The 26,072-nt window shown below is 45.4% G+C and overlaps 1 protein-coding gene across 1 annotated transcript in view; it reads left to right on the forward strand.

Annotated features, from left to right (window-relative positions):
* Positions 1 to 3,304: 3,304 nt before the first annotated feature.
* Positions 3,305 to 26,072, forward strand: part of OTULINL (OTU deubiquitinase with linear linkage specificity like) — a 29,183-nt gene continuing 6,415 nt past the window's right edge. The window contains exons 1-4 of the mRNA XM_062211903.1: positions 3,305 to 3,383; positions 24,862 to 25,021; positions 25,109 to 25,140; positions 25,248 to 25,339. Of these exons, the coding sequence (XP_062067887.1) occupies positions 3,314 to 3,383; positions 24,862 to 25,021; positions 25,109 to 25,140; positions 25,248 to 25,339 (354 nt within the window). The 5' untranslated portion in view covers positions 3,305 to 3,313. The remainder of the gene's footprint in view (positions 3,384 to 24,861; positions 25,022 to 25,108; positions 25,141 to 25,247; positions 25,340 to 26,072) is intronic.

Below are 26,072 nucleotides of genomic sequence, written 5' to 3' on the forward strand. Positions count from 1 at the left end.
TAGTGCAGCTCCAGCCATTGTGGCCAATTGGGGAGTGAACCAGTGGATGGAAGACCTTTCTCTCTCTGCCTCTCCTTCTCTCTCTGTGTAACTCTGACTTTCAAATAAATAAATAAATCTTTAAAAAAATAAAAAGACAAGGAGTTTGGATAAGGACTGTTGGAAGTGAGAAGAGGCTGGGAAGTCTCATGTCATTGTCTTCACTCAAGTACAAAGTCCTGGGCTCATCCAGTAATGGTGAGCAAGTGAGTTCCATGTGTAAGGCGCCATTCACGGTATGCAAATTACAGCAAGTGACCCAGCATCTCCCTTTGCAAATTTCCTGTTAGAGGAGGATGGTTCACTGAAAGTCAGTGTCCCAAGGAAGCTCTCAATGGAATGAAGATAGCAATTGTAGATCAGACAAGATGTAGTGGGCTGCAATACTCTCAGGACTGTTGTCAACTTGTCCTAGCCTGACCCAGAAATGACTGAGTGACCCTGGCATAAAATGAAAGATTTGACACAGCAATGGAAAATGCATTTTGCAATGTCTTCTTCAATGGTTTTGGATGCTCGCATTTCATTTTTTAGAGCTCAAATGCTCAAGAAAATTTTATGAAAACAAAAACTGTAATTAAATACTTGCTGGGAACTATTGACTGATTTTTTCTTTCTTCTGATTTGGACCGTAACACAACTTTCCATGCAACTAACCAGAGTAGCCCTTGCCCCTGGCCATGCTCTGAAGTGTCCAGAGTCGCGTCAGGAGGCTTCTGGACAGTGCTTAGTTCTTGGTTGCTCAAGCTGGGTACTTGCATGGGTGTGATGATTGACATCAACATTTCAGGTGAGACTGTTACTACAGAAGTCTTCATTGAGCTCTAGCTGGCTTCACACCATATTTTCTCCATTTACCTATTCACAGATATTCACAGATAGGGATCCTAGGTGTCCGTGTTTTCAAGTGGTTCAGGGCCCAGCCAGATATTAAAAAAAAAAAAAAAAAAAAAAGAGGGCTGTGTCTTTGGCCTAGTGATAACGATGTCAGTTGGGATGCCCACATCCCATACTGGAGTGCCTGGGTGTGAATCCTGGCTCTGCTCCCAATGCCAGCGCCCTGCTAATGTGCCTCTGGGAAGCTTCAGTGAAAGCTCAAGGACTTGGGTCCTTTGCCACTCACTTGGGAAATCCAGTTTCTGGCTCCTGGCCCTGGTCTCAGCCCAGCCCTTGCTATTAGAGGCATTTGGGGAAGTAAACAGCAGATGGGAGCTCTCTGTCAGTCTCTCTCTCTTCCCCCATCTCCTAATACATAAAAAAATAATTTAAGAAATCGGTAACTTCATAATTGTTAAAACATGTGGTAAATCACACTATAGACCAGGTAGCCAAGGAGAAATCTCTGCTTACATTCATGTCTTTTATTTAATATTTATCTGATGCTTACATGCCAAGCAGTATTCTAAGGTTTTGCACGTTAGTCATTTAATTCCCAGTAAGTCCCCTATGAGGTAGATACTCTTACAAGTCCCATTTTACAGCTGAGGAAACTGAAGCATACAAAGAAAGGTTAAACAACTTGTGCAAAACCACATGGCTAGCATGCCGGCAAGCCAGGCAGCCTGGTCCCCGAGGTTTGGGTCTTTCAAAGTACCACACAAAGAGGCTGCTTACTTAGCCTTCGGAGTAACAATGAACATGACAGCCAACCACAGAATCCTAAATGTGAATTAATGGAAAGGATTTTAGGCCAAGCTCTAACAGCTGTGCTCATAAATATTATGTTGTGGGAGGAGGGGGCGGGAACTGCCTGATTTGTTTTGTGGCTCATGGGCTTAAGTAAATTTTATTATACTGCAAGAAATTAGCCCTGGCATTTTCAGTTTCTAGAATAGACAGTTTGTACTCGTCACTGCTCATAACCTTGTTTAGATTGAATTAGGCACAGCAATTTTAGTTTGAGTAACACGGTTCTATACACGCAAGCGGCAGTTTACGGCTGAAGAACATGACCCCTCGACGTTAAATATCTGATTTGGATAAAAGTGATTTTTTTTTTCTAAACATGCAGCAGAGTTTGGGAACATTTTTATTATCTTCTGTGAATCACGGGTCACTGAAGGAGAGTAGTTGAGAGGTCAGCCCTAGGTTCAAGCTCTGCCCTGGAACTGACCCAGCCTGTTTCCTGGCTGCAGACGGGATGACAGCAGGCCCTGCCTCCTGCGCAAGTGTGAGCACTACCTGAATACCAAAGCACACGGCCGCAGTGCCAGTGGTTGCTGCTGCTGCTCTCCCTGGAGTGGCCGGAGACCTGTGGCCCCCTGGTCCTTTGTGCTGAGACTCAGCAAAGGGAGGAAAGCGAGTGCGGTTCCTTTGCTTGTAGACACTGCCCCGCAGCAAAGCGCAGCGGCCTAAAATTCCAGGCGTTTTCCACATCTTTGTCTCGTTAGGGAACTTCGCTTTCAAAGGGCGCCAGAACATTCACACGCAAGTCTGTTTGTCTTGGGAACCGCGCAGTTGCAGAAAGGGGAAGTGTTCCCCAGGACATCTTCCTTTTTCTTCTGAAAAGCTTCTCCCTCTGCCCAGGGATCCCAGAGCGAGGAGTCTGTTCTGTGAGCGCCTTTTTCCTTTTGAGCCGCTTGTGGTTTTCCTGCTCGGTACCCCGCAGTGTTTTCCCCTTTGGTACATCATTTTTAAGAGGATTAGTTCTGTCAATAAATCCTGGAGTGAATCGCCAGTTCTAAGTCAGCATAGCTCCGTACTGCTGACCCTGGAGAAAGAAACACGAGGAAACGCGCCCACAGCGGCAGCCCAACTCCAGCCTGGCGCTCCCGGGAGGCGTCGGCGCGGCGAGGGAAGGCTGCTGTGACAGGAAAAAGGCAGCGGCCCCGCTCCCCCATCGGCCCACGCTCCGGGTCTCTACTTCCCACTCTAGGAGCCTTAGGGGAAAAAGCGCCAAAGAGGCCGCAGGACCGTCCAGGTGCAGTCCCCAGGACGTTTCCCGAGGACCAGGCCCAGGAGGCACCACTTCCAGCAGCGCCACAGAGCCCTGGCCGCCCCCTCGCGTGCCCGCCGGCGACCCCGACGAACCGCGGAGGCTCCGCCCGCCTCTTCTCTCTGGGCCCCGCCCCACCCTACCGTGGCCCCTGATTGGCTGCGCGGCGCGTCAGTTGGCGTCCGAGGCGGGAGCGCAGATGCCCGTCCCCGCCCTGTGCCTCCCGCGCGAGGCAGCCCGTGGCTGAGGGGAAAGCGAGCCCGGGCGCCGGTGGGCGACCGCCGCGTCTGACAGACCCACGGGCGGAGGCTGGGCGCCCGTGCGCGGCGCGTGGCCGGCATGGCGGGGCCGAGGAGTTCCCCGCGGGCGCGGGAGCGGGCGCGGGAGCAGCCTCTTGCCCCCGCCGCAGGTGGGCGCGGCCGGGGACTGTCGGGGCGGGCGGGGACCCCGGGCGGCTTGGGGGCGTCCGGGCGGTCCCGGGAGCCGGCGTGCCCCCGGGACCGGGCTGGGGAGTCTGAGGCGCCGGGACGGGCGTGGGGGCTGCCCCTCGCCCTCGGGGTCTGAGCGGCGGGCGTTTGAGGAAGAAACAGCCCCCGCGGCAGGCCCAGATGTGGGGGACGCCCAGGAGGCGGCGAAGGCAGTTTCCTGGGAGGAGAGGGGTCGTCTTACGGGGTGGGGTGGAGAGGGCCCTCTGAGCCGCGCGGGGGGCCCGGCTGCGCGGCGTGGGAGTGGCTCCGGGGCGCGTGGCCCCGCGGGGCGCCGTCGTTGTCGGGGGGAAGTTGTGGCGTTTCGCGCCTCGCAGGCAGAGGATGTGGCCCACACCTTCGCAGTGATCGAGATCTGCTGAACAACAAAGAGAACTCCAGCTTGGGGGGATGGGGTGGGGGGAACAAACCCCACAAAGTTCGCCTAGGAAAGCCGCAGCGTAGCATGGCCGCAGGCCCCTGTGTCCCCGCGCCCTGACTCGGTCCCTGACCGTCCCCCCCCACCCCCGCTCCGCCGGGTGCAGGGTGTCTTTCTCCCCACTCTTCAGCTATGCCCTTGACCCCCAACTCCAGAGAAGCTGAGCGGAAGAGCAGCTGCTCCTCCGTAGAATGGAGCGCATTCCCGATCCTTCGTTTGGCTGCCCCGTCAGGGCTGAGCCCACGAGTGAATTTTGGGAGCGTGCCTGCTCACACACACCCAGTTTGGCTTGCGGGTACTGCAGGGCTGCTTATGGGCAGTTGACAGGTGCTATAAATGCTTCTTAATTGCTGTTGGTGTTCTCAGCAGGAGCTTTTAATTCCTAGGGCAGGCTGTTAGGGGTGCCAAGCCTGCTGATCCGCTGGGCCCTTCCTTCCCAATCTAGAATTCTGGGATTGACTTACCTCCCACTCTCAGATGTTTGAAGAATGAATGAACTCATTTTTTTTTTAACCTTTCTGCACCTTGATTTATTGTAGAATTAGCTAAATATTTCCGTGGGTGTATTCATTTGAACTTTTTATTATGTTATTTTCTTCTTTCTGCCTTCCTTTGGCAGAGAAAGTTGTAAATAAATGTCAGGGCACAACTGGAGAAAACTGGTTTGGGAGGCTCAAAAGCACCTACTTTGGGCTTAACATAATCGCCAGGAATTTTTCCTTTCTCTGCACCAAGTTCAAGGTGTGCCAGTGCTGGAAGCCTGGAGAGAGAATTCTTTCCTGTGCTCCAGCCTGTGGGGTCTGCAGTTGGTGTGCAGCCGAGGAAGAATGTGATTCAAGAATCAGATTATGGAAAACTTTGTCCTCCAAAACATTACCTCTGAGGACTTGGGAGCCTCATTTCTCTTCCTTGCCAGTTAGTTTGGCAAACACACACACACACACACTAAAAAACATTTTTAAAGTCAATTGCCATTGCGAGGATGGGGATGGCTTTTTAAAATCTACCCGTTTTTTAAGACTAAGATTAGCTTTTGAGATAACAGCAAGTAAATACCAAGTAACACTAGACAATAAACAACAGACAACAGAAGAAAACTCACAGAACAGGTAGGGATAGAGTGTTTTGGTAGTCATTTTAACTATTTCTTGTTAAAAGTGTTGGATATTGAGAACATTTGTCTAAACAACTATGCACAACATTACTGGAAAGACACTGTCAGAGCTGAATATGGTCAGGGAAGAGGAAGGTGCTTTATAGCCATGCCCCTGAGCCCAGAGCAGATGCTGTCACTTACTGTTGAATAAGCTCACAGTTCTCATCACCTTTGGTGAACCTGTATATTTGAGGGGGAATGTGTGTGCCTCACACTTGTCCTAGAGCCTCTTGTCTCTGGCCAGTGTAAGGGTCAGTAACAGTCCTGATTGGCTCAGGCCCTGCTGCTGTTCTCTCCAGCACTGCCATCTTCCTATGCTGAATGGTAACATTAGCCTTCACCCATGATGAAGAGAAAGGAAAAGTTCCTGGCAATTACTGTTAGTCCAGAATAGCCATTAGTTTTCACCCATGCTCTCAGGAGCCATAGGATTCCTTGATGGTTGTACTGGGAGACTGGAATGCCCAGTGTGGAATGGGGGCCCCTACTCCAGCTAATCTTGGAGTACCTCTACTTTTGCTTGTTTGTTTTATAATGCTGTTCTGAGTAAGATTTCATATGTATGTTGGGGGGGGTTTAATACTAACTGAAAAATTTAATAATAGTAACAGCTAGTATTTAAAATTTTACTTTGTTATTTGAGAGGCAGAGAGAGAGAGAGAGAGAGAGAGATCCCATCCACAAATGCCTGCAGTGATCAGAACTAGGAATGTAGTACAGGTCTCCTGCATCAGTGCCAGAAATCCAGCTATTTGAGTTATCACCACTGCCTCCCAGGCTCTATTTTAGCAGGAACCTGGAGTCCGTAGCCAAGGGTCAAATCCAGGTGCTCCGATGGAATGCCTGTGTCCTAAGTGCTAGAGTAAATGCCCGCTCCCAGCTGCTGCTGTTATCATTGCCTTACACTATGAGGTATTTGTTATTTTTCCTATTTTAAAAAACTGAATTACGCACTTATACAAGGTTACCCATCTCCCATGTAGTCTTTTCTGCTAATTAAAAGGTATACTCTGGGGCAGACATGGTGCAGCAAACTAAGCCACAGCTTGGGATGCCCACATTGCATTTCAGATTGCCTGGGGTTGAGTTCCTTCCCTGCTTCCTGTCCAACTTCCTGTTAATGCAAATCCTGGGAGGTAGCAGGAGATGGCTCAAGCACTTGCATCCTGTCACCCTTATGGGAGACTGGGATTGAGTTCCTGGCTCTGGACCTTAACCTGGCCCAGCCTTAGATATTGTGGGCATTTGGAGAGTGAAGCAGCAGGTATAAGGTCTCTTGCTCTCTTAACTCTCTTGCTCTCTCTCACTCTCACATCCTGCTGTTCAAGTAAATAAAATAAATAAACTTAAGAATAACAAGTGTTCTTCAATGTCATGGATTTTATTATTCCAAGGTCATTCAAGGATGACTGACTTTATATATGATGCACATATTTCTGACCCACCATAAGCAATCTTTGGTTTGTTCCCATGGGTAATCACAGGTAATCGTTAGGCAAGCTGATTAATTCATCTAGTGAGCACTAATGCATTCACAGAAAGAGTAGGAAAATGGGAAAAAATAATGATTGGGTGGCTAGTTGGGTATGAGAAGAAATGATCATAGGGCCCATGCACATCCTCTTCAACATGGGCTGCTAAAGGTGTGCTGAGAATTGTGAGCTTATTCTACAACACTTTCTCTCAAGGCTTTTGCTCTCAAGGAGCTTAAATGAGGAACACTGGCAATGGACAGTGTGTGCCAAAAGAAATGGAGTGAATGGCTGTATTTTTCTGTGTGCTAGCTGTGACCTCAAAGAGAACTATTTTCTTTCTTTAAAAAATAAATTTGAGGGCTTAAGGGAGAAAAAAGCCACTGCAATTAATAACACAACAGAATACTTAAAACCTAGTGATCCGTAGTTGATATTGTTTGGCTATCAGTTGGGCCCCAATTTTTTCTTTCTAATCTGAATTTCTATGAGATGGTTAAGTACCAAAATTGCTTTTTCTAAGTAGGAATTCTTTTAAAATTTTATTTCTTTTATTTATTGTTTTTGAAAGGATGAGAGAGGCCTTCTGCTGATTCACTTGCCAAATGCCCACAATAGCCAGGACCGGGCCAGGATCCTGGAGCTCAAAGATGATGAAATCAGAAGCAAATCCAGAACCCAGACCTAGGCACCCTGATTTGGGATGCAGGTGTCCCACATGGCATCTTTTTAATTTTTTTTGACAGGCAGAGTTAGAGAGAGAGAAAGGTCACCCCCCAAGTGACCGCTATGGCTGGTGCGTTGCGGCCGGTGCGCTGTGCCGATCCGAAGCCAGGAGCCAGGTGCTTCCTCCTGGTCTCCCATGCAGGTGCATGGCCCAAGGACCTGGGCCATCCTCCACTGCACTCCCGGGCCACAGCAGAGAGCTGCTGGAAGAGGAGCAACCGGGACGGAATCCGGCGTGCTGGCGTCGCAGGAGGAGGATTAGCCTAGTGAGCCGCAGCGCCAACCCTCACATGGCATCTTAACCACTGGGCCAAACACCTGCCCTTAAGTAGAAAATCTTGATTGGTACAAGTATTAACTTGAAAATGACTTTTCCTGTGGCTGTGGTCCCAAAATGGACTTGGCTTCATCTGGCAGGCTTTATTGGGTCTATAAGTGGAATGGGTGCTTTCTATGTGCCTGTAGCACCAGAGCTTTTTATTCTTGTCACAGTAACAGTAGGTGTTGGTGTTCTCTTGCTGGTGCTGGACACACACTGACCTCAGGCTGTCTTAGATGATCTTTGCAGCCACTACTACATGATGCTCATGATGGTTTTACTTCGCTCAGGGTTTTAAGCCTGTAAATGGTGACCAGGATTCAAATGCCAATATGGGGCTCAACTCATAACCCATCTGTCTGCTTCTGTATCCAGAAGCAAGAGTTTCTAGCTTTAATCTGAGAACATGCCATATTTTTCAGGTTACCTTATTACATTTAAGTGATTCTGAATTAAAGTCAGTTTACCATTTTTATACTATTGTTGTAACTCAAGATAACTCTCACAGATCTGGGGTGCAGGAAAACAGGGACAATGAAAAGTTTTTCATAACTGAACTAGGACTTCATGTATGTATGTGTGGCTCTCTATACTTGGCTGTTAAAGTCTTTTCTGAACTTTTAGAGACATTGTTGGACCAAAATATTTGGCTAGGAAATCTTCTCCTGTCCATGTGAGTTCTCTGATAAAAGATGGGTAACTTTGTAAGACAATCTGTTTTCTAAATTGAAGTTGTAGACAGGCTTACTTGATTTGTACTTAATTCAACAGAAGAACATTCAAACATTTCTTCACAGTAAATCAACAGAGGAAAGTTTTTGCATGTGCTCTCATTTTCCAATAACCTATTGTTCTAGACACATTCATTTTTCCACTCGCCCATTTAGTTGGAGCCAGAATGGACAGGTGGCATCATGTTTAAATTAAGAGATGATAAAATTTTGATGTTCATTTCTAAGAGACAAAGGGCTATTATTGTCAGTACTGTTGCTGGTATTCCTAGGTACCAAACAAAAATCCCAGAAACTGCAGCACCTAAAATGCTGTGTTCAATAAATCTCTAAATTGAGAATTGAATCGTTAATCTTGTATTGAATTAACTATGTTACTGTGATGTTGAGTCTGTGGAATTGTTGGATAAGTACACACATAGTAATCTACTTCATTAGCTCTTTCTCCTCTTGCTCTGTTGTTGCTTAATTAATGACTATTAGGGTTAGTCTTTTAGCAGAGGGACTAATCATGCAATTGGTAGTGCATTTCTCAAGAGAGTCCTCCCCCAATCAGAGATAGGTGGAATCTTACTAAACTTCCAGAATTGGCTTTCAAGAAAAGAGAAACATCCTACCCTCTCTTGTAACTGTCATGGTGGCAATGAGTTCCCTGCCCCTCTAGGCCTAGGCTGGCTTTAGTGAATACAAACTAGCTCCTGAAAGGCTCAGGATGAGCAGTGGAGCTGGTGATGGAAACTCACTGGAGGTGGTGCTTTGAACAACTGGTGTCCTCTAAGCCACTGCATAGAATGTTCCCTGTACCATTTCACCTCTAAAGTTAGATTCTTTCTTACTTGGGATTAAGATAATCTCTCCCTAGGTCTTACAATAGCATCTGGTGTATCGGGGGTGTATGTTTTGATCTGTGCCAAGAAGTCTTCAACTTGTTTATGAGCTGTCTGTAAAAATCTGAGCATTCTGTGACCTCCAAATGCGCCACTTGGACAGTTGGAATGAGAAGCTGGGGTGGGGTGGGCAGCATGGCTGGCAGGAAAGGGGAAGTGGAAGAAGTGGCAAGCCAGTGCCAGAAGAGGAGGCTGAATGTAATCAGCCACCATCTAGATGCGAAGGACTGAGTGTCCCTGATGTCAGTGATAAGGTCTGCTGCTTGTCATTTTACTTGGCATTTGCAAAATGAATATAAGTGTATAGCTTGTAGCCGAGGATTATATTGACTGCTCAACTTGAAATGGAAACATGGCCAACAAATTACTAGTGTAAATATTGGGTCCTTCGGTTTTACAGCTGAGACAATGCAAGACTTGGGTGTATCTATTCCTTTCTCTGAAGTCTGGAAACAAATTACTTGAATCAGAAGAGGGCTTATTAGATCAGTTTTATCCATGGTATATCCCTCTGTTTTGTTTTTAAATATTTGCTAAACTCAGTTTGGGGTACTTAGCTGATTGCCATGATAGAGGGCTTGTACAGCCTGTGCTTTCTGGTCTGTCTTCTACCATTTGGTCTTCATGCTTTAATATTCCAGTGTCGTTTCCAATTTAAACTTCATTGATTCATTTATTCTCATTTTGGAATGTGAAGGTATAGTTCTTCTCCCTTTCCCTCTCCCTGGCTCCTCCTCCTCCCTGCCCCTTTCTCCTCCTTTTTCCTTTGTTTCATGTTGCTGTATTTTACAAAGAATCTGGTCACCCCCTTGGGAAAGGGCTGTGTTCTAGAAGTGTACTTTCAGGTCAGTTGGTTTAATGCATCTTTAAGGTCTGGGATGTCTGCTGGCATTTGTCAAGATCTTCTGGATCTTCCATACATGCTTAGGGCATCTTTCCTGTGGTGCAAGCTTTGAGTTTAGTTGGACATCAGTTGTTTCACACCTAGTTAAAATTCTGTGTTTTGTGTCCCTCACAGTGGCTGTTTGGCCAGCATAACTCAGAAACACATTAAAATCAGGAGGCCTTTGGAGAAGGAAGGGAAGTGGTGGTAAATGGCCTGGCCTCCCTTTGTTTGTTTTTAGGGGAGGAAGTTGAGGTCCAGAGTGGCTCAGCTCTGTAGAACCAGACCCTGGGTTCCTCCCCATTCCACTACCTTGAAACCATCCTGTGAGATGACCACTTCAGTCTCGCTTCCTGCTTTTTAATTACATGTTGTGATTAAAGGAAGAGAAAATACACTGGTGGTTCAGTGTTTCTGAGATGCATTTAAAAAATCAGAAGAGACTCCCAATATAGGGACTTTTACTTAAGTTTAGGTACCATGGAATAAGACAAAAATATCTAAATAAGTGAATAAGTTTATTTCATTCAGCTTGAAGCTCAGAGATGGTGCTCCAGGACTGGGATAGGCTCCATGGAATCAGGCACCCAGCCTTCCACTTTGCTCCTCTAAGTGCTTGGCTTCTATGCCCACAGTCACTTTTTGGCCCAGAATATCTTCTGAATCATCAGGCATCATGCTTACATTCCAGCTATTAGGGAGGCGGAAAGGCAAGGGAGTCACCTCTCTTGATGGATCTTTCTGAAGGTGTACTTCCCTTTTTACTCCAGAATTCATGCACACAGGTACTGAGAGAGGTTGGAATGGACCTTTTCCAAGTAGCCACTTGTCCAGCTACAGATCAGGCTCCTGTCTCTGTGGAAGGAGCAGAGAACACACCCTCGGTGAAGCTGGCAGCCTCTGCCATGGAGCCACATGGACTGGATCCTGACTACATGAATTCATTGTATGCATTCACCCTATGTTTATTGGATGTCTCCTCTATGCCTAAGCACTGAGAGAGCAGGGAGAAAACAGAGCCAGTCCTTCAGATGTTTACTGTCTACCTAGTGAGATGGACACTAATCAGACACAAACATGATTGTGTAAACTGTGACAAGTGCTGGGTAAAGATTACCATGTGCTTTGAAAGAGGAATATAAGAGGAATACTGGGATTTACTCAAGCCTGGGGGAGAGAAATTTGTGATGAGAAGTCCGAGAAGTGATATTTGAGATGAGAGCTGGAAAATAAGTGAAATGAAGTAGGCTATGAGAAAGAAGTAGGTTCTAGACAGAAGGAAGAGCACAGACAACACAAGGCCAGGAGGCAGGATTGGGCTCTGGGAGGAGTTAAAGGTAGCAATCATCTTGGAGCAAGAAGGAGAGAGGGAAGATGGAGGGATCAGGTCAGATCACAAGGGACACTGGTAATCAGTGTCTACCATTTGGCTTGCCTGGGTTTGAGGGATACCCTGCACATGAAATTTTCAGCATTAAAGCTAGGACAGTATTGAGCAAACCAGAATGAGAAAGCTTTCCCTAGAGACCATGTCAGATGTCTCATTCCTTCATTAATTTCAGAAAGGTTGTTTTCTTGATTAGCTCTCAGCCATTGACAAACAACAGTAATGAGTACAAGTTGCCCAAATGGAAAGGGGCACAAAACAGAGGTGATGCTTACTTGTAGTTGGGTTACTTGACCGGTGAGATAGCCTGGCATGATTCCTTGTAATGGTAGGTAACTTTGGAAATTAACTGACATCTGATGATACAATTGAGATAAAAGAAAGGACTAAGGATAGGGGAAGCCTTTCCTCCATGCCAGCGTTTCTCAACATTGGCAAATCATCTAGGAACTTAAAAGAAGGGCAGATGTCTGGCCGGGGCCCCAGCCCAAGAAATGAGACAATCCACAGGTGAAGCCAGAAAGGTTCTCTGCTCCACAGCAGACAGAACACCTGGGCAACTCAGTGAAATGCAGATTTAGCAGCAGGGGGCCGGGCAAGAGATCTCTAGGTGGTATTGATATTGCTGCTCCCTGGGTCTTGAGTAACAATGCTCTGTGACATTTGATGGGTTTGTTTTTAGAGCCACTGGTTTCTCTTAGAAAAGCGGATCTACTGGCCCATGTAAACGTAGCTATGTCCTTGAGTAGAGAGGTGCTTGTGAAAGAGATGGGGAAGCTTCTGCATGTGTTCCATTGGTCAGACCACACTGAATCCCAGTGGACACAGATATCAGCTTCTTAGTTGGCCCCTGAGGCTGGTTGGGAGGTTCAGGGTGAGACGTGGCTTGTAGTGCTGACAGATGCTAGAGTCAGTAGTGGCTACAGAAGCACCAGCTCTTGGGGCTCCTGGCTGGGAGGGCACATTCTTAAAACTTTCTCATACTTGTTTAGGGGGCATTTCCAGCTCTCTTCACTGGCTGCCAAGATGTGGGTCTTTCTGACAAATAAGAAAAACCATGGAAAATGTTTTAAATAGGAACTTTCAACACACACACACACACACACTACACTACACTACACTACACTAACCATAGAGTGGAAAACCGAATTAGGGAAGGCAAGCCAGTGAAGAGGATTAGTAACCATTAGTGACAGCACCCAACTGATTCTGATTAATGGGAAAATTACCACTGGGCAAAAATAAAGTGTTACTCATCTAAAAAGTGGACCTCCATCACATAATTCACAAATGGTTTGTGTTCGCATGGAGATGTCTCCCATTAGAGGGCTGAGAGTTGAGCCAGAGCACAGCCACAGAAGCCCTGGCAGGTGGGTGCAGTCTCATGAGGTCCAGCAGGTCCCAGCCTGGGTCCAAATGCACAGAACCTGCACCCATCATCTGGATAACCCTTGCTTGCCTTTTCATGTTCTGAACTGAAAAGTAGGCATGGGAGGGAGTTCAAGATTAAAGAAATCTTTAAATGTCAGGCCAATGTCTGATAAAATCTTCTTAGATGTGTGGCAAAATGGGCTTATTTAGCTTGTGCCCAAACTGAATTCACCCTGAAGTGCCAGGATTTTCTTTATTTATTTATTTTTTTTATTTTTGACAGGCAGAGTGGACAGTGAGAGAGAGACAGAGAGAAAGGTCTTCCTTTTTGCCGTTGGTTCACCCTCCAATGGCCGCCGCGGTAGGCGCGCTGCGGCCGGCGCACCGTGCTGATACAATGGCAGGAGCCAGGTGCTTCTCCTGGTCTCCCATGGGGTGCAGGGCCCAAGGACTTGGGCCATCCTCCACTGCACTCCCTGGCCATAGCAGAGAGCTGGCCTGGAAGAGGGGCAACCGGGACAGGATTGGTGCCCCGACCGGGACTAGAACCCGGTGTGCCGGCGCCGCAAGGCGGAGGATTAGCCTAGTGAGCCGCGGCGCTGGCCAAGTGCCAGGATTTTCTACCAAGGAAAGAGCAGTCCCCTATACCTGCCATCAGCTCAATCTCTCACCCTCAGGAGGAACAGAGCTGAGGAAAGCCCCTGGAAACTTGAGGGCAGTAGGATAGAAGCTCCGACCCCCCTTCCCTTTCAGAAAATGAGAGACATGCCCAGCATGGGTCCAAAGGCTTGTAAGTTGACAGCGAGGCTAATGTGAGTCAGTGGCTTCCTGGTTTCTGTTTGCACCTGTGTACTACCAGTATAGACCTAGGCTGCATTGATTTCATTGTGATACCCAGAATAGGGCTCAGAGTGCTGCCCATCTTTTTTGTTTGTCTGTTTTTTTTTTTTGTTTGTTTGTTTGTAAGACAAAGTCATGGATCTTTTCATTCACTCTTTTACTCCCCAAATGCTGGCAATAGCTGGGGCTAGACTAATATGAAGCCAAGAGCCCAAAACTCCATCTGGATCTCCCACATGGGTTTCAGAGACCCAAGTATTTGAGCCATTATCTTGTGCCTTCCCAGGGTATACATTAGCAGGATCCAAAGCTGAGTAACTGATACATGAACCATGCATTGCCTATATGGGATGCAGGTGTCCCAAGTGATGACTTAATTGCTTTGCCAAATGCTTGCCCGTGCTGTTTATTTTTAAATGACTGTGACCCAAAAATAATTTTTACATTTTTAAGTGGTTGGGAGAAAATCAAAAGAAAAATGTTTCCTGATGCAACTTAAATTTCAGTGTCTATAAATCTAGTTTTATTGGGACATGCCCCATAATGAATTGTCTGTGGCTGCTTTCCCTACGTGAAGGAAAAGTGGAATTATTGAGACAGAGACCACATGGCTGACGGAGGCTCCCTAGACCTTTACAGAAAACTTGCTGACTTGGCCGGCGCCGCGGCTCACTAGGCTAATCCTCCGCCTTGCGGCGCCGGCACACCGGGTTCTAGTCCCGGTTGCCCCTCTTCCAGGCCAGCTCTCTGCTGTGGCCAGGGAGTGCAGTGGAGAATGGCCCAAGTCCTTGGGCCCTGCACCCCATGGGAGACCAGGAGAAGCACCTGGCTCCTGCCATCGGATCAGCGCGGTGCGCTGGCCGCAGCGCGCCTACCGCGGCGGCCATTGGAGGGTGAACCAACGGCAAAAGGAAGACCTTTCTCTCTGCCTCTCTCTCACTGTCCACTCTGCCTGTCAAAAAAAAAAAAAAAAAAAAAAGAAAAGAAAGAAAGAAAACTTGCTGACTTGTGATTGAGAACAAAGAAGTTGGTCACCTCATTGAATTCTATCCACGTAGCATCACAGTCAGGAAGGGTGTTCCCATTTGAAGTGTGGAGTGAGTTCAGAGAAGAGTGAGCAGAATGCTGAAGAGAGTCCTCAATCCCTATCTTGTTTTGGGTGAGAAAATTGAGAGTTTCTAACCTAGAAGAAGATGCCACATGGAAAATGTAGAGCTTCAAGTCTGTGTAAATTGCTTGCATTCTTGGAAGAGAATTACTGAAGGAGGGCAATAATGCTGTTAGATCAAAGGGCTGCTACCCAAGCCAGAACACTGGATTCAAGTTCAGACTTCTCTTTGGTTTTCTCTGAGCTTCAGTTTGTTCAGCTCAGAAATGAAGCATGTGTCTGCCGGTTCATCAGATGACCAGATGCATAGTGAATAATGATACAGCATTCATCATCAAGTTATGTGCAGGCATGGAGAAAACAGGCACAGATACACAGATGCAGTGTGGACAGAGTGCTGAGGACGTGCCCAGGAAGGGTCAGTTCCACCTAGCACTGGTTGGAACCAAGCCTTTGAGAAGTGGAATCCAATCCCTCTGGCTCAGAGCATGAGGAAAGTCTATGGAGGAGTTGAAAGGTTGTCCTATGAGAGAGGAGCGAGACTGGAGCTTCGTGATCCCAAACAATAACAGTTTGAACTGTGGTCACAAATCCGAATGTATCAACCTCTTACTTAAAACCCTTCATGGCCTTTACCTGCTTTTCAATTTAATACTGGCATCTCACTCAGGATCCACAGGCCCCATTGATCTGGCCTCAAGGCTGGTGTTCCTGGGCTCACCTCGTTTTCTTTGCCTCTGGAGCTTGTGGTCCATCCTCTGTCCTCAGCTCAGCCTTACATCCTGAAGAAGCCTCCCCAGCCTGCTGAAGGTCACAGCCCCACATCGAATCTCTTGCTGAGCCATGTTCCTTTCCCATGGCATTGTGGCCCCCGTGGTGCTCCATTGCCACAAACAGGGACATCTGTGAGTCTGTACCAGGAGCAGATGTTCTACTGCCTTCCAAGCAGTGGCATCAGCTTGCTGAACAGGGCCTGGCCCATGGCAGCAGCTCAAGCTATGTTCGTAGAATTATGGTAGACTTTGACTTAAAAAAGAGAAACATTCCAGAAGAGGAAATGGGCTCCCAGAGGAGTGAGGCAGTTCCCAGCTAGAAGGAATACAAGCACTGGTTGGGAGACAAATGGTGGAGTGGTTGTAATGGGAGTGGAGCTGGATAGTTCACACTAGATAGGGCTTTCTCCTTCAGCCATGTGTGATTCTCACATATTGACCATTGGGGTGACTTCTTGGTGTCAGGGAGGCCCTGAAGCTACAAAATGGGAGTGAAGCCAGGCTCTTTGCTCACTGCACCTAAACAGTTGTCTCTTCTGGATCAGTGAGGCCTGCAGGATGGATACGGCATTCTGTGATTCCACAGATACGGAGTTACAGCTTACTCTTTGATAGTAGCCTTTCCCACCTACAGCCTTGTGCTTTTATATCTGAATGGGTTATAAAACCCCATGTGCAGGGCCAGGGTTGTGGCACAGTGGATTAAGCTGCTGCCTGCTATGCCAGCATCCCATATAAGCACTGGTTCATATCCTGGCTACTCCCCTTCTGATCCAGTTCCCTGCTAATGAGCCTGGGAAAGCAGCAGAAGATGGCCTGAGTGCCACTTACATGGGAGATCCAAGTGGAGTTTCTGACTTCAGGCTGGCCCAACACTGTTGTTGGAACCATCTGGGAAGTGGACCCGCTGGTGGCAGATCTTTCTGTCTCTCCGTCTCACTATAATTCTTATTTTCAAACAAATAAAAAACACACATGCAGTTAGAAAAATTAAACTTACCTTTAAAATAGTAAGTTTTGTTTAACACTCCTGTGAGATGTGCCTGGTAAAATGAAATCAAGCTCTGACTTGTGATGTTCTTAAAACCACACACACACAATCCTCTTGGTGTTTGGCAGTTTCCTGTATTGGTGATGTTGTTTTTAATTTAACAGGAGCCTTGCGTGAATGTGTCTGATCCTGTGGGGTCCCACAGCTCCCAGCTGGAGTAGCTGCATGACAGGCTGCACTTGAATGTGTTGCTGGCCATGACCCGAAAGATAAAAACCCTCCACTAGGTGTGTTTTTCCTCAGTGATAGCAATCTTGTAGTTGTGATAGTGCTTGACTAAGTGGAAGACCATCATTTCTTATTTGACCAGAATTAATACACCAAATAGAAAAGTCTTTGGTCTCACTGTTTCAAAGGTGTATTAATGTATTATTTATTTTTCTAGCCATATTAGTTAACAATATGTACTGTGTTTATTAAAGGTAATGCTTTTAACTTAAATTTTTTAACAAAGTAATTTTACTGTCTGTTTCTTTACTACCTCAAACATGTAGATCAAAAAGACTTTTCTCTCCATCTAGCCCAGGCCTGAGATAAGCCCTCCCCAACCATGTAGGAGCTCTTGATAAGCCCTCTCTTGCTTGAGAAGCAACTCAGCAGGCCACACACAGTTGACGGCATCAAGTGTGTGCAGAGAGAAAGCTCCATGGTACTGGGGCTGAACCTGGATAAGATTAGGAAAGGAAGTAGATGGGGTTGAAGATGTATGACCAGTTCATGGGGAAGTGGACAGTAAAAAATTAACCATCTGAGACCTGGAGCAGCCAGCAAGTGTTGGAGGCAAAGCAGATGCTGCTGAGTTCGCATGAAAGGGAGCGGGCAGCCGGGCACTGGCAGCCTCAGGTCCTGGGTGTAGACCCGCTGTCTGCATAATCTCTTGGTTTCCGACTCTTCAGTGCCTTTTAGTTTTGTTTTCAGGGTTTTTTTTTTTTTTTCCTTTTTCTTTTTGGTTTCCTGTTTTAGTGTTTGAATTACTTTAGCTTTGGTACATTGTACAAAATGGAAAAAAAAAAAAAAACTGAGTAGAATTTTACAACCAAAAAAATAGTTGGTTGGCCTCCGCCTTTTTTTTTTTTTTTTTTTTTTGGAGTTCCTCTTGGTGGTCTGGCCTGCCATATGTAGTCTGAGTCATCACAGATTGGATCTTGGTTTCAGGTATTCACATTGTTGCTTTTAGGAGGTCCTAGCATTGTAACTCCTCAAGGTCATGCTAACTGCTGCAGCATGGCTTCTGATTGTGTGGGTTAGAGTCTTGGCTTGCTTTAATGCTGATGGTTGGGGGCATGCGTGAAGTCTAATCCATAAAATATACTTTCTAACAGAACAGAAATATCTGTAACTCCATTTCAGCCGCTGCCCAAGTGGTTCATGCCAGAGGATTAAAAAATTTCAGGGATAGCTATTGTGGTACAGTGAGTTAAGCCACCACTTGGGTTGGCTACATCCTGTATCAGAGTGCCTGGTTCCAGTTCCAGCTACTCCACACTTTGGATCTAGCTTCCTACTAATGTACCTTGGAAGTACCTGGACTTCTGCACCTCACTTGAGAGATTCTGGCTCCTGGCTTTAGCAGGACCTAACCTAGCTATTGCAGGCATTTGGGGAGTGAACCAGCAGAAAGCATATACTCTCTGTGCTTCTGCCTTTCAAATAAAATACAAACTTTTTTTAAATAAAGATTTATTAATTCATTTGAAAGTGTTAGAGCGAGAAAGAGAGAGTGTGGCAGATATTCTATCCACTGGTTCACTCCCCAAATGGCCACAGTGGCCAGGGCTGGATCAGGCTGAAGCCAGGAGCCTTTTTTGGGTCTCCCATGTAGGTACAAAGGCCCAAGGACTTGGGCCATTGTCAGCTGCTTTCTCAGGCTATTAGCAGGGAGCTGGATCAGAAGTGGAGCAACCAGTACTGGAACCTGTGCCCATATGGGATGTTGGTAGTGCAGGTGATGGCTTAATTTGCCATGCCACAGTACTGGCCCTAGTAAAAACTTTTTTTTTAAAGAAAGAGAATTTTACTTTTTGCATCTTGGCAGGCATGATAGATCAAATCCATGATCCCTAGCAGTACTTCTCTTTTGCAGCCTACACTTCCAAGGGATTCTTTGCCAGCACTTGCCCCCATCCATACTCCATTTTACTTATTTATTTATTTTTATTGCATAGAAAGTCTGATTCTCTCGTCCTCTTCCTCCAAGTCCTGATTACCATGCACCAGGACCTCCTTAGGCAGGTTCCCACTTCTCTGGTGGAAGAGGGAAATAGGCAGGTGACACACAGGTGATCCCTGTGAACCTTCTGAGGTCATCAGAATTGTCCTCAAGATGCTCTTCTGTAAAGTGTTTTGTCACTGTGTTTTCTTCTTTGTCATTTTGGAGTTGTCATCCATTATTGGGCTAGGCAGGAGATAAAATTTTTAAAACTGTTTGCAAGGAGTTTCCATTCTGCTCACTGTGACAACACTGACTAGAAGGTCAGCTCCATGATTCATAGGCAGGACAGCAGAGTGGTCAGGTGGGCACCTTCTGGCTGCACCAAGCTCCACGCTTTGAATTCTAGCTTTGCTGCTTTCCAGCCAGGATAGTTTCCCCTCATAGTTTTCTCATCTACACAATTAGGTGCTGATCAGAGTAATAGCAGTATTCATTGTTTGCTTGTGGTGTATCAGACAGCATACTAAGTGCTTTTCCTACATTTCCTTTAAGCCTCACAAGCGCTTGGAGAGGTGGATGTGGCTGTGCCTCCTGTTTTGCTATGTGGTGATGATGAGAAGCAGTGTACATTGAGCAGCTGCTGCATATCAGACAATGTCATGTACTGTCTTTATTCCCAGTTTCAGAAATGGAAGCTTAGACAGGTGAAGTCCGTTGTCCCACATCATGTGCTGCTGTGTTCAAGGCCCCTGCTGATTGCTCCGAGGTGTGGTGCTTGGAGTGAATGAGGTGACTCTGAAGAAATTCACACTGAGGCTGGAATAGAGAAGAAGCTAAAGTTGCATCGATTTTAGTGATTAGCAAAGCCTACCAAGTCATTATACTTCTCCTTTGACTTAGAAGGGAGTGGCTTGTAGGGATCTTACCCATTTCTGGATGGCAGTGGCCATCTTGTAAGTGACTTCATGAGTCCCACCAACTCCCTTCCCACCAATACCCCATCATTGTGCTCCTTAGCTCTTCTTCTTCCTCCTCCTCCTCCCATTCTCCTCCTTTCTTCCTCCTCCTTCTTACTTTTCCTCTTTCCCTTCCTCTTCTATTTATTTATTTATTTGAAAGGCAAAGTGACAGAAAGATATTCCATCTGCTGGTTCACGCTCCAAATGTCTGCAATGATTGGGGCTGGGCAAGGCCAAAGCCAAGAGCCAGGAACTCCATCCTGGTCTCCCACATAGGTGGCAGAAACCAAGTACTTAGGCCATCTTCTGCCTTCCCAGGCTCGTTAGCAAGGAGATGGGTTGGAAGCAGTGCAGCCAGGACTTGAACAGGTCCTCTGATTTGGGATCTGGTGTCACAGGCAGCAGCTTAACCCACTGTGCTACAACACCAGCTCTTTTGGTCCTTCTTGGCATGAATTACTTAACCAACTAAACTATATGGGCATGTTGGGAAGTACAGGCTTGTGTGCTAGGGTTGCTAAGTTGATTATATCACCATTTCTTGGATTGTAGGTAGGGTTTGATTTTAAGGATAATGTGTGTATGTGTGTGTATGTGTGTAAGGGGTGGGGAGAGAGAGTGTGTGTGTGTCTTGGGAGAGCCATAATGTAGTCGGTTCCCAGGAAGGGACCAGCAGCTATAGAAGAGGCCTTATGCTCAGGAGAGGTGACCTTGGCTCAGGGATCTTTTATCTAATGTCCCAAAGGGTAGTTGGCAAGTTAAGTGAATGCAGCAGGTTAGATGGAATCTGTGACGGATGAGTGCACATGCCCATGGGGCAGGGCAGTAGCATCCCCATTTCAGTAACACAAACCCTTCACACCCACTCTTAGGTGTCAAACAGCACGTGCTCTCAGAAGACCCTTCAGAGAAGAAGGACCATGACTGGGTAGTCCATAGCTCTCAGCCTCCTGAGCCAGGGCAGCAAAGGCAAGGCTGCAGAAAGTGAGAAATCCCAGCCTTACTTAGGGAAGGGAATAGGTGCTCTCATACATGTGGTGGGAGTGTGAATTGGCAAAGTTGTTTTGGAAGGTGTTTTGGTAACATCTGCTGAAACTAAAAATGTTTTGACTCAGACTTTCCTCCTCTTGAAATCTCCCCTAAAAATAGCTGCCCTGACTCCATAGGCATTGTTAGATAAAAAATGTTTGCCACAGCATTGTTTATAAAAGTGAAAAATAGGCAATAATTCAAATGTTTATCCATAATATGCTCATACATAGGACATTCTATACTGAACTATTATGCATTCATAGAAAAGAATAACAATTATATACTGCTATGGAAAGATAGCCAGTTTTTTAGAGCAAAAAATTATAAAATCATGTGTAACATTCCATTTTTAAAGAAATATTTATAGCTACAAAGGAAATTATCACAATTTTTTTCTTTTCTTGCTTTTCATAAATACAGCTTTAGGAATAAGTGATTCTTCCCAACATACCTGCCCTCTGGTCCGTATTACCACACCTTTCCTCCTCTCTCTACTATTCCCGTTCTTATTTTTTGCTGTTTTACTTTCTATTAACTTTATGTTTTTTAAAGATTTATTTATATATTTGAAAGTCAGAGTTACACAGAGAGAGGAGAGGCAGAGAGAGAGAGAGAAAGCTCTTCCATCTGCTGGTTCACTCCCCAGTTGGCCACAATGACTGGAGCTGCGCCGATCCGAAGTCAGGGGCCAGGAGCTTCTTCCGTGTCTCCCACTTGAGTGCAGAGGCCCAAGGACCTGGGCCATCTTCCACTGATTTCCCAGGCCATAACAGAGAGCTGGATCAGAAGTGGAGCAGCCGGGACTCGAACCGGTGCCCATATGGGATGCCGGTACTGTAGGCAGCAGCTTTTTTACCCACTATGTCACAGTGCCAGTTCCACTCCAACATCTTATGGTGGAAAGCAGAGGGGGAGTGAGAAGGAGAGAGAGAGAGGCTAAACCATTTTGTCTTTCCACGCCTTCAGGAACTCTTAAGACCTCTGTGACGGGTCATTTGATAGTATCCCATAAATCTCTGACACCGTTTTTGTTTTTTTGTTTTTTTTTTTTTTAAGATTTATTTTATTTATTTGAAAGACAGAGTTACAGAGATAGGTAGAGACAGAGAGAGAGAGAGAGAGAGAGAGAGAGAGAGAGAGAATCTTCCATCCACTGGTTCACTCCCCAGATGGCTGCCATGGCTGGAGCTGCGCCAATCTGAAGCCAGGAACCAGGAGCTTCTTCCGGGTCTCCAATGAGGGTGCAGGGGCCCAAGCACTTGGGCCATCTTCTACTGCTCTCCCAGGCCATAGCAGAGAGCTGGATCAGAAGAGGACTAGAACCAGCACCCATATGGGATGCTGGTGCTTCAGGCCAGGGCTTTCACCTCCTGCGCAACAGTGCTGGCCCCTCTGACACTGTTTTTTAGTTTTCTAATTTCTTCTTAATTTTCTTGGTTGGCTATAAAATTTCCAGAGATTTGTCTTCTAACTCAGATATTCTTTATTCTGCCTCACCGAGTCTATTCTTATGGCTTCCCACTTTTTTATTTGTTCTATTGAATTCTTTGTTTTCAATATTTTGTTTTGATTTCTCTTTAAATCTCAATATCTGGGAAAAATTTTCATTCATGTCATATACAGATATTTCTTTGGTTCATTAATTTGCTTCTGATTACTTCTAAGTAATTCTACAATCAATTTTTTGAATTCCATTTCTGACATTTTGTCAATCTCTTCATTTTCATATTATAGTATTGAAGTGTTGTGTTCTTTTGGGGGGTGTCATGTTGTCTTCCTTATTCTTGTTTCTTGAATTGCTGCATTTATTATTAGCTGTTTGTGGTTATACTTGTTTTCTTTTTTTTTTCCCCTGTGATGGCTTTTATCTTTGAACTATGTCTCTGAGGCTTAGTGGAGTGTCTGCTCTTTCAGTGAATACCCAGAGGCATGTGCTGGTTGTGGTCAGGGAGCTCTGCTCAGAGCTCCAGGGTGAAGGGAGTATCTATAGTGACACCCAAATTGGGTATGGTAAATCTTCTGTTTTTTGTTTTTTTGTTTTTTTTTTTTTAATCAGAGGGGAGGTTTGTTCCCCTCTGTTGGCATAGTCTCATGCTCACCTCCTCTTCTCAAAGGAGACCAATGCCTGGGCACTAGCCCTGGTGGGTATAATTTTAATCCATGCTGCTACAAAATCCATACAAAGGACCCATGCAATCCTCAGTGTGAACACGGATCTTGCAGCAATTACCCTCACCAGAGAATCAGAGAGCCCTTAGCATGTGGAACTGCCCAGAGTCCCAGCTATACCCTGCACACTCCCATGCAACCAGAGTGTTTTCACAGACCTGGCATACAAGACTCCCACAGTCACAAGCTCCCAGCCCCCTGTCAGTTCTCCCAGCCAGACTCAGGCATCTTCTCTCAGTAGATTGCTGGGCACATGGACATGAGCTGGCACAGCTGTTACATATGTCCAAAATGGTGCTTGCCCTCTCTCCACAAGTTACAGGATGCTGGTACTGGATGGTTGGGGAGAGAGAAACATGCCCTCCTTTTTTTCTCTCTAGATTGGCAGTCCCCCAAGGGCTCCAAGCCAGACTCACACCAGGCTTTTCCTCGGCTTTATTGCCAGTGGCTTGGCCAGCTGCAATCCGTTCTCACCTCACTCCAAAGCTGGTGCTGAGGCTCTTGGCGCTGGGGTCCTGAGTTGTACACGTCCACACTCTCCATGTAGGTTCAAAGTGTCCCACTAATTTGTGTAGTTTCCTTTTGCATTTTCTTCCTAACTCTTCCTTTAGATTGCACTCTCTCCACTTTTTAAAAATTATCTTCCCTTAGGCTAGAGCAGTAAGCTCCCTCCCTATTACACTATCTTGACTCCTCTCACAAAATTCTTGTTCTATGAATTTAAGTATTACCATAATTACTTGCATGTATCATAGCTTTCAAAGCTAAGAAATAAGTCTGACTTAATGAAGATTAAATTATAAAGGTAAAGGCAGTATAGCTGTGTGTTTTATACATTTATAAAAAGTCTTACTAAATTTCTGTGTGGAGCAAAGATAGAATGGTTTGAATAGCTAATAATTTGTTCTAATTAGATAAGCACTTGTTTTTGAAAATGTCCTTTTATATAATTATAAACTTCATTTGCTAGTAATTTTTTTCTTTATTTGCTGATAAGTTCTTTCTTTGTTGAGAGTGCAGATGTACATCAAATATCCAGATGATCAAAAATACTAAAATAGTAGGTTCCACATTGATGAAATTTTTCCTATAGCTAATCACTGGAATTTTATCAGATCCTGTGCTGTGGAGGAAATCATTTCGCAATGAACCCCAGGAGGTTTGGTCATTATTCAGAAGTCTTCTTTCTCATTTGTACTTCAGCATTTTACATGCCCAAATATAATATGATCTGGAATCTTCCAAACAGAAAAATAATGCAAGTACACCATTTGAGCACAGCAGTTTTACTTATTGTCAAATCAGGAATCACAGTGTGTGTTACAAGCAGCATATCTAAATCCATCTCATGACTCTTCTTTTAAGTGGTCCACTTTCTGGAAATGATGTCTATGTGACTGCTGTTTGAGTCACTCATTCTGTGTCATTAAAGTAACTTGTGGCCTATAACTCAAAAACACAGTAGTGGGTAGAAGTCAATGCTGGGGCTATCCCCATTTCTACAGGCCACCTGGTTGGATGCCTGTAGTGCACACACAGCTGTCAGTGCTCATGGATTTGAGATACTCAGCAAGAACCAGGTGTGTGCCAGGCACTGTGCTAGTGCTTAAAATTTTTATTCTTCTGTAGCAAATCAGGGTTTTCACTCTGATTTTACTGTAAGAAAATTTAGGGTAAGTAAGGAGGGTGCCACAGTCACACCTTTTGAATTCAGGTCTCAGAATTGTGAAGCCCATACTCTTTATGTTTATTGTCCCTCTTTAATTTTGTAGAACAAAGATATGTTTATACATGACAGCAATTGTGAGAGACCTAGGTATTTCTTTAATTTTTGGATTGAATTGTTGAATACTTTAAAAATATACAAATCAATGATAGCCACTTTATTGGCAAAATTCTCCAATGTGTATGTATTTTTTTTCCTTAAACCATACTTAATTTAATAGTATTTTTAAAAAATTTTTGTAGGAAGTGACCAGGTTCACTCCTGGACACTAGTTACAAATCAAGCCTTGCACACTGCCTGGAGGATAGCAAAGGGCTCCGTGATGTTGGCAGTCTCCTTTCTGGTGGCCATCCTCTGCTACTTCCAGAGACTGCATTTGCATGTAGGGCACCGGCTGAAATGGTAGGTCATGTGTCATCCTTAAATTTCAAAAAATACCCAGGCTGCTTAAAGCAGAGCTTTGATATTTTTGTTCCCTCTGTCTTTCAGGTGGATCGGATATCTGCAGAGAAAATTCAAAAGTAAATATTTTCAACCTTATGTTTCCTTATTTGTAAGGTGCAGTGGGGGCCCATGAAGGGAGAGGAAAAGGAACATTCACTACCTTTTAATTTTTTATTTGGTCCAGGGAACCTCAGCGTGGAGGCCGAAGTTGATTTGCTCAGTTATTGTGCGAGAGAATGGAAAGGAGAGACACCCCGTGCCAAACTAATGAGGAAGGTGTGTCTGCTTATAGAGGTGACAGGGGATGTGCAATTTTCTGTCAAAATCAGGAAACATTCCATTCTGCATTACCGAATCCAGAGATCATCCACTACCAAGTGGGATGTGAAAAATGGTTATGACTTTTAATTCAGAAGCTAAACAGTTGCTAGATATTAGCTTGGGGCCTTTCTTATTATAGAGCTTATGCTTTCAAGGTCTATAATTCAGGAAACTTGAGCAATAAGCTCTTCTTGGCTCTAGCCTTGCCAGGCCCGTTGAACACTTGCATGTGCACTGGGGATTGTTCTTGAAGGGTCAGGCACCCTGATATAAATATTTTGAAGATTTTTGGAATTTTTCCATTGAGCCAACCTTGGTAAATATTTCCAGCAGTGCTGTCCAGTATTGTTACTAGCAAAAGCCAATAAAAAGGGAGAGGTTTGTTTAAAGTTCTCCTTAGCATAGTCATAGAAGTGTGCAGTGTTTTTCACTGTGGTGAGCTTGCATCTATTCCCAGTCCAAAATGACCTGCCCTGGCCCTGAGTATCTAAGATTTGTCATCTAAGATAGCATGACACAGATCCTAAATGTGTAAGAGTCATTTTAAAATCATCTGTAGTCATATTCACAATTTATCCTGGCGTCTGTTGTTCTCTTAGCAGTGGGAGGAACACCTCACAAAAATATACTTTTCTGATGTGTCTGCTGAATTTGCTTTTGTTATCCTCGTGTTCAGTGGAATTAATAA

This window comes from Lepus europaeus, chromosome 15, assembly GCF_033115175.1.
Source record: "Lepus europaeus isolate LE1 chromosome 15, mLepTim1.pri, whole genome shotgun sequence".
In the NCBI taxonomy this organism is placed as follows: Eukaryota; Metazoa; Chordata; class Mammalia; order Lagomorpha; family Leporidae; genus Lepus; species Lepus europaeus.